The 12,623-nt window shown below is 52.2% G+C and overlaps 1 protein-coding gene across 3 annotated transcripts in view; it reads right to left on the reverse strand.

Moving 5' to 3' along the window:
- Nol4l (nucleolar protein 4 like) overlaps nt 1-12,623 on the reverse strand; it is a 125,423-nt gene that overhangs the window by 59,479 nt on the left and 53,321 nt on the right. For all 3 annotated transcript variants that reach the window (XM_052722446.1, XM_052722447.1, XM_052722448.1), the window contains exons 3-4: nt 10,086-10,197; nt 2,670-2,779 (exon numbers count right to left, since the gene is read on the reverse strand). In XM_052722446.1, the coding sequence (XP_052578406.1) occupies nt 2,670-2,779; nt 10,086-10,197 (222 nt within the window). The remainder of the gene's footprint in view (nt 1-2,669; nt 2,780-10,085; nt 10,198-12,623) is intronic.

The raw sequence follows: 12,623 nt of genomic DNA on the forward strand, positions 1-12,623 counted from the left end.
TGGTAAGGAAGAGGCTTCTAATGCAAGGCTATGTATTTTTAGTTTCAACTCAAGCAGGAGCATCAGAGGCTTCTGGTCCTTGGCCCTTCCTTGATGCTGTAGATAAACAATCAGGTGAGCAGAGTGATTTCTTATTCTCCTGTGTGCCAGCCATAAAGCAGGGACAATAGTGCTGCCTGCTGCCTGAGAGACCGAGGCCTTGAAGCTCCCTGCTGTTCGGGGGGGGGGGGGGGGGGGGGCCGGTGAAGGGTGGAGGGGGGATGGGGGCGCTGGAGATTGACAGGTGGGAGGCACAAGGAAATGTGGAATATTGCTATTGCTTCACCTGCCAGTATGCAAGGAGGGTTTGCCCTTTGACCCCCTCCCCTGTCGGGGGAAACTGACTGCTCTGAGTCTTCCCACCCCCCAGCCCCAGCTGCAGCCAGACTCCCAGAATATTTGGGGACAATGACTCTTGCAGTCTTATTGTGGGAGTAGCTTGAGCCTGGCCAGGACAATCAGTCCGTGAGTTTTGGTTTGCTAGACACTCGCCTGATGCTCGAGTGTGGCTGTGAGTATCCCCTTTTCCATCAGCAGCCCGACTCTCGCCTTGGCCCTGGGGCCTTTGTGTGGGTTCTCCCTATGGTCTGGGACTTCTCTTTCTTTCTTTTTTTTTGTTTTGTTTTGTTTTGTTTTGTTTTGTTTTGGTTTTGGTTTTTCGAGACAGGGTTTCTCTGTGTAGCTTTGCGCCTTTCCTGGAACTCACTTGGTAGCCCAGGCTGGCCTCGAACTCACAGAGATCCGCCTGGCTCTGCCTCCCGAGTGCTGGGATTAAAGGCGTGCGCCACCACCGCCCGGCTCTCTTTCTTTCTTATCTAACATCATCTTAGGCATCCTTTGCTGTGGCAAGCCTTCCCTGTCTCTGCCGCAGACCCTCTGCTGGACACCCTGAGTATCCATAACCACATACCCTGGAGGACAGGCTTCACAACAGCACCACTGGGCCCCATTTGCTAAGCCCTAGAGCCTGGCTCACAGAAAGGGCCCCATCTTTGTTAATCTGCCTCCCTTCTACCAATACAAGGGAAACGATAGTGAGATTTTTTTTTTTAATTTTTTTTTAATTTAATTTTATTTTGTGTCACTCGGTGTAAGGGTGTCAAGTTCCCTTGGAACTGGAGTTACAGACAGTTGTGAGCTGCCATGTGGGTGTGGAGAATTGAACCCGGGTCCTCTGGAAATGGACAGCAAAATGCTCTTAACCACTGAGCCATCTCTCCAGCCCTGATAGTGAGATTTTAAAACCAAATAAACCTGACAGGGGCACGGACGAGAGGTCACGTCTGCACACCACACTGACCACACTGGCCCCAGCGGCGACCCAGATCCAGCTGCCTGCCCCAGGAGAGAAAAGGCCATGTGGCACTGCTCTCAGCTGTCTGTGTTTTGTGCCTGGCTCTTCATATGGGAGAACTGACACTGTGGATGGTTATAGGAAAACAAAGGCCACGACTCCTCCTCAGTAATCATCAGGGATCTGTGCAGTAGGACTGAAATTTCCTAAGTATTAGCACAACCATGACACCCCGAGACTGCCACCGCAAAGCAGAAACGATGCAGGCTCTGCCCCACCTCCAGGCTCCCCACCCCCACCCACCCCTACCCCCTCACCCCCACCCCCGCACACACTCACTGCCTTTGACTGCAGCCATCTACGACAGGTACTGTTGGGTGAGGAGGAAGCACACACAAGAGGCTGGCCTTCCAGAACAAAGCTGGCTTCCTTCCTTTAGCCTCTAGGAACCTGGGTTGTGGGGCTTGGGAGGCAGCTCAGCAGGTCAAGCCAAACAGCCTGAGTGCTCAGAGTGAGTAGCACAGGCCCAGCTGCTGCAGAGACTCACCCTGCCACATCCAGGCCCAGCCATGAGGCTCCCCACCTTTCACCCACTCTCCCCCCCTCCCACACGTTTGCATTGTCAAGAGGCTTGCAGTGCAAGGCCGCATGGACCCAGAATTCTGGCCTGGATTCCATTGGAGAACAGGCTCCCCCTCCTGTAGTTAAGCCTTGGGGACTTGATATCAGCAGAGGTGGGGCACTGGAGACAGGTGAGGAAGGAATGCCCTGATTTTGGTGGCAGCAGAGCAGAGGGAGAGGACAGCACTCGCCCAGATTTTCTTTGAAAGGCAGGCTATTTGCTTTGTACGAGGTTAGCAAGTGGACTGTGTGGGGAGACACAAGTGGGGGGGTGTTTCATGGTGCCTGACATCCCTTGGCAAACCACATCTGGAAGTCTTGAACAACCAGGGAGCCCCAAGGCCTTATCTAGCCTGGGCCACTTTCCAAGGCCCATCTTCCTGGCCTGTCTAGGACCCAAGAATGACAGAGGCCACAGGCAAGCAGCCAGCAGTGCAACAGACAGAGGGGAGGGCCTGAGAGCCAAGGTCTGTGGCTCTGGAGCACCTCTCCCTTGAATATCCTTGGGGAAAGCCTGGCAAGGCTGAGTGACCAGGTTTCAGAAGACACTCCCAGGAAGGACGCACTTCTGCCCTCTCTGCTGGCTGGGGGCCAGATGACCAGATAAGGGTCTCTTTGATTTGCCCGTTTATACAGGCTGCTGCGGGGCCCCCAGGCCTGGAAAGGCAATGCCCCCCAACTTCCTGGTCTCTGGGGGAGACAGTAGGTACCTTACCTGCTCCTGAGAGCTCATCACTCGCAGCTTCATCTGCTTCAAGTAGGTGGAGGTGAGCGGCATGTTGTAGTCAATAATGCCAGACACCAGAGGGGACGGAGGCTCATTCTCTGCAGGAACGACAAAAGGAAGCTCCTTTCAGTCTGTGCCGGCTGGAGGGGTGAGGGTGGGGCTGGGGTAATGGGAGGATGCCCCCAATAAGGGCAGGGCCAGTGGCCACTCACTGGTCAACTGTCCACCTGTGTGGTGTACAGAACACAGGGTTGAAAATGATTGCCAGTTAGGTGCCAGTTTAAAAAAAAAAAGTGAGACTTGTCTATTTCAAAAGAAATGGAAGGTCTGGTCCTGTGACAACCATGAGGCCCTGCAGCAGCCTCTTCTTACAAGCAGGACATCTGTGCTTTGCCACAGTTCCACTTACCACTGGGCACAGCTTTGCTCACCCAGGCCACCTGCCAGGACCCTGAAGGCATTAAGTTTCCAACTCTGGCCAAAGTCGGCTCCTCCTGGTAAACACCTGCTTCTGCCTGTCCCACTCCAGCCTCAGCCCCACAGTGCCCCCGCCCCCAGCACCCTCTGGGACCAGATGGCTCACAGATCTGAGCCAGGCCCCCAGTGCCATCTACCCTCCCAAAACCTGGTGCCTCCATAATCGCATGCAGAGGAGGGTTTTTCCTCCTGCTTATTGCTATGCTGTCCTGAGGATCAAAGCTACGTGTGCTCTTTTTGTAGAAAATCTGCAATGTGTGGAATGATGTGAAGAAGAAAATCTAAAAGCGTAATTGCACCAAGCAGCCTGGCATATGCTTCTGTTTATTTTCCCTGTGACTTTCCTTTGCACACTTGATATCATATGCATGCAGAAAATTATAGTCCGCTTTCCTCTCAAAAAAGGTGTTTAATTTAATTAAGTCATTTATTTTGAGACAAGGTCTTGCTTTGGATGTAGCCTAGGCTGGCCTTGAACTCATGATCTTCCTGCTCAGCCTCATGAGCACTAGAGGTAATTTTTTTCCCTAAACATTTTGCCATGGGTATTTTCCCACAATTTACCTGAGTCATACCCTTATGATTGGTTAGGTATGGCTAGTGTAACCAACACTGCAGGGAACACCTCTGGGAATAACTACTCGTCTGTATTTTGATCTTTTCCATCATAGAACTAGTCTAAGAGACGGAATTTATGGGTCAGAAAGTAAAGATGACTCTTTTTTGTTTTGTTTTTGTTTATGTTTTTTGTTTTTTTCAGAGCTGAGGACTGAACCCAGGGCCTTGTGCTTGCTAGGCAAGCGCTCTACCACTGAGCTAAATCCCCAATCCCAAAGATGACTCTTGAATCTCTGGTGGCCATGACATCATCCTGGCTACCTATTCTCTGGGCCTCTCCTGTTCACACGGGCCTCAGGCCAGGTTGATTTTACCGTAGGCTTTCTGTCAAAAGATCTCCACTTCATCGAAGGGGTAGGATCTGAGTCCTGTGGAATGAGAGCAACCGCCTCACCAAGCAAAGCCTGCCCTCCTCTGTCACCACCACAGCCAAGAGACAGGCTGTAGCAAATGTGGATGACAGGGCTAGGTGACAGGGCAATCCCAGGGTCATTTGCTTCACTTACCCCTCCAAAGCCAGCACCCAACTAAAGAGACCTCTGCACCCGTGCAGCACTGTGCCAAGTGAAGAAGCCGCAGGAGGACAAAGGCTTGTGTGAAATGAGTCTAAAACAGCTCATTTTCTAAGTGTTTGACCCCAGTGAGAAAAGGAGAAAGAGCCTCTGACACACAGGGCAAAGTCACTTGGAGGGAGCCCTCCTGCGGGCCAGACTGGGCCCGGACTTCTCTATACCCTTCTTTGTAGTGACAAATGTGTTTTAATGAACTTGGATAACTAATAGAAACATACATTTCAAGGGCACCAAAGCCCTAAAAACAGATCAGAGGAAGAAGTTCACTGCTTCCCTCTAAAGCTCTCAAGTCCTACTTGCATACAAAGAAATTATATCTAAAATTGTTTACTGGTCACCTAGGAGTCTAGAATACAATTCCATACTGATGACTCTGACTCAAAATGGTAGTTATCAGATTCATGGCAGCCCACTTTAAAAATAAAAATTATTGTAGCATTATTGGTGAGTCTGTGTTGCTCCTGGCCTGTCTTTACACTCCCCAAGTTTCACTTCCAGACTGACTTCAGATGCCTGACACCCGCACTGAATGTGCCTGAGCACGGTGCAGATGGTGGAGAGGGCTGGTCCGTATTTTCCACCATGTCTGGGTGGGGCAGGGAATCCTGTGTACATGAGCCTAGCTTGTAGGAAAATGGAGCTGGTCTTTTCCTCAATGGACCACTATCAACCTAGAGTTAACTTCCTTAACCCCAGGGAGTTTTGAGGCCCTGATCTACTAAGATGGAGTGGGTGGGAGGCAACATATTAGGTAAATGATTCCAAGGACCCTGAGATGGGGTCACAGACAAGAGCCATGTTCCTATCTCTGAATCATGGTGGTTTTGGCTGAGAAGTGTGACTTCAACTGTAATTTCCTCAAAGGTGAAATTGCCTGGGAAGAAGTTGCTGAACAACATGGAGGCTGTGAAGAGCTACCCACCCTCCAAAGGCCCTGGTCTTATAGGGGCTCTCTGCATTTGGCCATCTACATAGGCAAGATGCCCTGATGTAGCTTACACTGTACCTGCATACTAAGGCTGCGTGCGTATCGAGAAGCAGATGACAGTTTAGCTTAGGGAAGAAAAATCATACTAAGAGTGGCCAGGCTGGTGACCTGTATGTGGGCAGAAGCAAAGGGTTTTCCCTGGTCTGTGCTCTCCAGAATCTCCACAAAGCAGAAGATGCTTCCAGGACCCCGAAGGAGCTAGGACTGCTCTGGAAGAGGTGGGCAAGATCCTTGCGGCAGGAAAGCAGACAAACAGAGCTATCAGGGACACCTGCGCTGGTAGGCCATGGGGTACTTAGTCCCTCAGTCCCAGGAGTGAGCATCCTGCTGGGGCAGCAGTGCCAAGGTGGACAGGGACATTTCCAGTGAGAAAGGGAGTCATGGAGCTGGCATGGGAGGTCAGAACTGGTTCACTCCAGTAAGGAGAAAGGCAGAGGGCTGGGGGAGCCCCATGAGCTCTGGATATGGTGAGTGGAGAAATAACAGATGCAAAGCCGATGGTGGTCCTGTGTGATGCTCACAGGTGGGAAGGATGCCATGCCAGGCAAGTTAAGGCAGAGTGTAAACAGGAAGAGGGGGGTTCCCTTGGCTCTCTGCATAGGGTGGTCCTCTGTGCCCAGGCCACTGCAGACAGCCAGATGCCATTGTGTTGGATGCTATTACTATGTAGAGAGGAGAGTTAAGAGGTATCACCTACAGAGGCTAAGTGATCCAGCAGCTGCTAGGAAGAGAGGCCAAGGAAGTGGCCCCAAGCAATGTTTCAGCACCTCCTTGCCAAGGAAAATGGAAACCAGTCCAAGTGCTCAGCCTGAGTCTCTGGGGCTTTGGAAAGGATCAACAACTTAGGCTCTGCCCATCATAAGACAGGCCAAGCCATGCTCAGCTCCACTGTGGATACAAATGGCACCTGTCAATCAACACAAATTCCAAAAAGGAATGCCCAGTCTTCACATTCTCCAAGTGCCCATTCTCACAACATTTTACCTAAAGAACTCCTCAGTCCAGAGATGACAGAAGTTTCCAGATATTGGCCAGGGGGATAGAAGAGCTCTGTTGGGCGTTGAAGGACATATGCAAGGGGAGCAGAGAAACCACAAGACCAGCCAGCCTTGTGAAGTTCAGACTGGGAAACAAAACAGGGATTCTAAGCCTAGGTGGAAGGAAGGTAGCCAATGGATGGGCAAGCTCCAGGAGCCTGCAGAGTGGGCAACTTTTATGCATCTGCATCACTCATCACTCATATTTACTGCTCACAGCATAAAGGGAAAAAAGAGGCTGAAAAACAAGGAGGGGTAGACACGGTGGGCTAGGGTATATGGGAGTCTATTAGAGCCAAGAGGGCCCTGGAGTAGCTCAAGAAAGCTTTTTGAAGAGCATAAAGTGGATTCCTCAGCCAAGAAGAACGAAGCGTGCCCTATGGGCTCCACACGGACCCAAAAGCCCCAGGAGACTGTACTTGTAGTAATGCCCCTTCTTTGCAGCTAGGACCACACCACACAGAAAGGCTATGCAGCTTCCCACTGTCACACTGAGAGTGTGAGAATGGGAGAGAAAAGGCCAGTCGATAGATAAGGCAAGACAGAAGAGAGCAATGGGCAGGAATGGGCCTGGAAAACACAGGAAGGAGGGATCTAGAAGGCCAGCACGGTCCTGGGAACTGCAGAAGAGTCTGGCTTGGTGATTCGCATGCTCCTAAGGAAGCAGGAGCACAGCCCACATTGTTCACAGCCAGCTCAGAGTTTGCAACCTTGCCATAGTATATTGCCACGATAGAGAAAGCAGGAATGCACTCTCAGAGGTTCCTCTGCCCAGGATGGCAGACTGGTTTGAGAATGAGTTCCCACTGGGATTGGCGGGAGATTGGTGGTGTGGAGGCCCTGGAACTGACGACTTCCAGACCCTCTGCAGCTCACTTTGTTTGTGGGGTGGGGAGCTAGGGGCTGTTGGGCCCACTCTGCTGGGGACAGGCTGCTCACTGGGGCCACTCTGCTTCCTCCTCTTCCTTCCAGCACGAAGCCAGGAAGCTGGACAGTCTCCCAGCAGCCCCAGAGGAGACTCCATCCTGTCCCCTGTCCACCTTCCTCCCCACCTTCCTGGGACAGGAATAAGAAGCCTGCCTCTGGGGGAGGGGAGGACTAGCAGGCAGGGATTCAATCTGAGAGAACGCAGAGGGTAGAGGTCTCTCCTGTCAGGGAGAAAGCTGGCAACAAGGATTTAGAGGCTGATGCCTCAAGCCATGGAGCAGAGAGGGAACCTATCAGATTCCAGAGCTCTCTACTGGCAGTCCAGAAACCAAACTTTCCCTTTTAAATCTAGCACGTGGGTGGACCCAGCTATTTTGCTCAGGGTGGGGGTTGACCTTACCTTTGTAGCCACTAGCTTCGGGTCTAGGGGAAAGGGACCCTGGGCCTGAGCACGACAACCTAACAATGGGCTCAAGTTCCCAAGGTATCCAAGTCCCAGGCCCTGCAGAGTGGGCTCCTTTTACGCATCTGAACCACCACAGCTTCCACTTTGCTGCTGATAAAGGCAATTTTGCCACTTTCCTCTCTAGGGAGGTAGGTGAGGGAAGCCTGGATGAGTGATTTCACCCAGCACTTCTTTGGGTCTTGGTTTTCTTGGCTGTATGCCAGGACTGACAACTCGAGGCTATTATGAGCAGGAGATTCTCAGAGAGGTTCCCTAACCTGCTGTGGGACACACAGCAGGGAACAGGACTGACTGCACACCAGATCCCCCTGGCCTGGTGCCCACTCGTGCATGGGCCATGCTCTGTCTGATTTCCTGTAGTCACTTCTCTGCAGTGGGAAGGTCAGCTGCCCAGGACTGAGAAGGGCAGACACCTGTCCTCTTTCCTGTCAAGATAAGCCCAGGGAGAGAGGCTCAGCACACAGTCCTCAAGCTGGTTTATATTCTAAGCAGTTCCCAGCTGTGAGCAACCCCCCTTCTCCCCCTTTTCCTCTTTCCTGGGGCTTGTGGGTAGGAAGGACCCTCTTTAGGGGGAGGCAGTCAGTAGGGAGAGGAAGCAAGTCGCTGCTGGGCTCCTCACAGAGAAGCCCAGAAGCCTGAAGACCTTGCAGCCTTTGGGGAGGAGCACCCTCCTCACAGTTGGAAGCAGAGCAGGAGAGCTGGGAGGCCTACAGTCCCCCAGGGCAGCCTTGCCTCTGTTCCTTCAGGCAGCAGTTTTGTGCCTGACTCCTCCAGTTGCTATGGAAACAATTAGGGCAGGAACAGGAGAGGACCAGCATACTTGGGTGGGCAGGATCCAGGTAGCTAGCTCAGGGCCTACACCTGCAATGTGGGGAGGGAGCAGAGAAAAGCCCTCCAGGCCCATTTGCAGGGCCAAGGATTGTCTTGGCCCTGGGGCCAGGCCATGTGTGATGTGTGACAAGCATCCCTTAGGGTCACTCTCCCATACTAGAGCTCTGTACCAGGCTCACAGACAGCCTCTCAAGTCTTATCAGTCCTCTGAGTAGGGACCCTTTCTAACCCCAAGCACAGAGCTGAGACCCATACCCACACAGCTTGGCCTAGGAGCTTGCTCTCAGCAATAGAACAGCATTCACAAGTTCTGGACCCTCACACCTGACAGACATCCACTGACCAGTGGTTCCCAGACAGCAAAGCCTCTTGATTTGGTGAGTCAGCTGGTGTCACAAGTTGCTCAGGTGCCTCAGGGGCACTCAGAGGAAAACTCTGCCTGTGGCCTGTGTTCCTGTGACCTGGCTGTCATCATGTGGTTGACTTTTCCTCCCTAGGTGGGTGGATGCCGTTAGAGTTCTACCCGGATAAGTGGCTTACTCTCCAGTCCTACTTCGTTCTCATGGTCGGGCAACTGCCCCAACCCCTTTGCCCCGTTGACCATGGTTCATCATTTGCAGGCTGAAGCCAGAAGAGGCACAGCATGTTATGGGCAAGGCCCAGAACTCTGATCAGTGAGCCCCAACCCATGACACACTAGAGTCATGGTAACCATGGCTAATGTGCTGGCCTGTGTTACAGTCAAAGCCAGCTGCAGGTAGACAAGCTCTGACGGGCTGTTATGGTTGACAGTGTAGGGAGATATTGAATGGGGACCCTTGATGGTCTCACTGGGCTGAACAGAGCAAGGGGCAACTTGCTAATCACAAGTGGTCTGTCCATTTTAAATTCTAATCAGTCCTCACTGATCTACTGCTTGGAGGGCACATGGGTGTGTGCACAGGGAGGGAGCAGACCTCAGTGAGGGCCCAACATCAGCAGGTGTTAAGGGCCAAACAGGAAGAGGAACATGCCTCATGGGGTGTGTGCCTCTCTTCAGAGCCCAGATCCATGTGTACATGAGTGGACAAACAGTCCCATGGGCAAGGCCAAGTGGCTAGGATGGCAGCGCCCAGAGAACAGGAAGGGTACCCGTTTCTAACTAGAAATGAGGTGGAAGGAGAGGCTAGCCTAAGCCTAGAAGGGCAGATGGATGGGTCATTGACTTAAGTGAAGCGTAACTTAAAAAAACAAAAACAAAAAACAACAACAACGAAAAACCTACAACAATAAGCAAGCTGTGTGGGGCACACACATAATCTCAGCACTTGAGACGGCTGAGGCAGGAGGGCTGAGAGTTCAGGGCCAGCCTGGGCTATACAGTGAGACGCTGCCTCAAAAACAAATAAGTAATCAAGTAATTAATTAATTAAAAAATTACACAGAAACAAACAAGGCTCTGGGGCAGTGCCACCAACCACACTGGCCTCTGGGAACAGTGGCCCCCACCTTTGGGCTCCGGGCCGCTGGAGTTAAAGTGCATCCTCTTCTGACATTCCGTGCAGCTCATGAGGAACCGAGTCACAGCCTCTCTGGGGAGGAAGGCGTAGGTCTCCGCGATCTGCCAGAAAACAGTTTGCTCGTCATGTGCCACCTTGGAGGCAACTTGGTCACCAGTGACAACAAGGCCAGTGGCCTCCACTCCTTGCTGTAAAATGAGCCACTTGTTTTTAAGACTTGAATAAAGGAGATTAAAAATTGCAAACGAAAAACATTTAAACATGATCTAGCTTTTAACCTCTAACAAGTAATATTCTTCTTAGAACATTTTATTGCTGCTACTAAAGGGTGAACTTATGAACACTGCTCTAGAACACAACAGCCTCTCCTCTGAGAGATGTATAAACTAAGACCCACTTGTAAATTCACTGGCCTATGAACAGAGCCCAAAGTTCTACCATTGATGTCCTGGGCTAACTTTCAGGCAGAGCCATAGGAGGTTGGTTTGGGGGCATCCAGTTTTCCACACTGTACCACTCGGGGACCTTCATGTTCCTTCTTGTAACTAAGGATACAGTTGAGGTCACACAGCTCTGGAGGGGCAGTGCTGTGAGCCTCACTATCCCATGCTGAGGGAGAGAGCTGGTAGGAGGGAGGGAAGGTGGAGATGGAATGGAGGGAATATGAGAAGGCTGGGTAGGAAGCAGGGAGGGGGTGTGGCCTAGAAATCTAGTAGGGGTCAGCTTTGCTCTGGGTTGGAAACTCTGCTTCTGTTTTGGCTGTCGCTGGGATGCCACTTTTCCTCTCACGTGCTGCCTAGAGCCGGGTTCTCCTGCTCCGCTCCACTAGGGGGCAGCATCACCAAGCATTCCTGTCCTTACCACAGCCCAGCAAGAAAGTTGGGTGAGGGCTTGGGGGCCACTCTGGACTGCACTGGGTCCTTCTCTGTGGCAAGAACACAGTCTGTTTCTATAGGGACTAGGGATAAGGACTCATGGACATTCTGAATCTCTGCTGCTAGAGGAGAGGAGAGCCAGGGTATGTAGACGGCTAGGGTGCACCAGACTGCAGCAGCCCCCTAAGGACCAGCCTTCAAGGCTCTCAGCCCAGCCACTGGCCTGCTAGTTCCAGGGCTACTCCTGCCAGCTGCAAACTTGCATTAATGTTGGTGACACAGTTGTTACTTCTCAGCTGATTTGATGCTCTGCAGAGCAGGCAGTCTCTTTGATGAGCTATCTCCCTTCTAAATCCCGTCTGATTGCTTTGCTCTGGAGGTCAAGGACAAGGGCCAACCCCAGCATCTCTGGCTGTAGCCACAAATGGGAGAGCCCCAGTGGAGGAGGACGGCAAGGTCGGCCCACTTGGGGAATGAGGACTGGACGGTGGGGGGCTTTCTCCTAGGTAAGTAGGCATCTTCATCCTAGCCTAGAGCTCCGGAAGTCCCTTTCAGAGCATGCCGAGTTGGAAATAGTGAGCTCGGCTGTAGAAGGACAAGAGGGAAGGATGAGTTCCAGCCAGAGGCAGGGCCAGGGCTGACTGGCCAAAAGATGAGGTCCTGGGCTCCCCTGAGATATTGTTCCCAAAGGATGAGGTTCCTGCCAGAGACTAGTCAAGCTTGCCTGCTCACCTGCACTGGACAGACACTTTTCAAAGGACTCAAGAGCAGCCCCTGGCCAGGCTGCTCTGCTCAGGGCTGTACACAGGATGAGAATGCCTGTTCTTGCTGCCTGGCCTGCAGCATGCCCAGGAGTCTGCCTCCAGGGTGAGACGGCGACCAACAAGATCGCCTGGGGTCTTGGCTGAGCCATGGGGATATATCTTATGGCCCTGGGTCCCACAGGGGAATGGGAGAGGTAAGAAGTCCTTGGAGCTGTCAGATGGGGGGACAGAGCACAGAAGGAAGCCTGGGGAATCCGTTCTGTACAGAGGGACCCGTATGGACAACACCATCCCTCTTCTCTCATCTTCCACAGCATCTTTTGGTTCACCCTTCGGTTGGTCCAGGACCAGAAATAGAGCCTCTGTTTCTGTCTGAGGGCCTACATGCCACAGGTCCATGGGACCACACACACATATACACAAAAGTGAGACCAGAAAGGCAATCCTCACACAATATCTCGTTGGGAGGACAGTGGCTTTCAGATGGCTTCAGACTGTTCTAGAAATAGACACATGTACAAAACAGAATCAGAGAGCTGCCTCTGTGTTTTGGAAGGGAGATGCTCCAGGACCTGTCCCCAGTAGGCTTCCCTCAGCTGTCCTGAGATGCCTGCCATGTTGTTCTCAGAGTCTACTGCCAGGACCCTAAAACCACGCATGGATTTCCCTTTTCTGTTTTTCTCAGTCTGAAAAACGGAGAGATTTCTTGGGCAGGGAGAGCAGAAGCTATTTGCAGAGTCGCTGACTTGCAAGGCCCATTTTCACTCCCCAACACAGAAGCCAACAGAGCCTGATGAGGTGGGTGGGGTGGGTGGGGTGGGTGGGGTGGGGATTTGCACCACTTTACAAGATCCTCCTTCTGCCCTGTGGTGGATTAGCACGTGGTGG

Source organism: Peromyscus californicus, unplaced genomic scaffold (assembly GCF_007827085.1).
Source record: "Peromyscus californicus insignis strain IS unplaced genomic scaffold, ASM782708v3 Scaffold_7__1_contigs__length_154581171, whole genome shotgun sequence".
Classification (NCBI taxonomy): domain Eukaryota; kingdom Metazoa; phylum Chordata; class Mammalia; order Rodentia; family Cricetidae; genus Peromyscus; species Peromyscus californicus.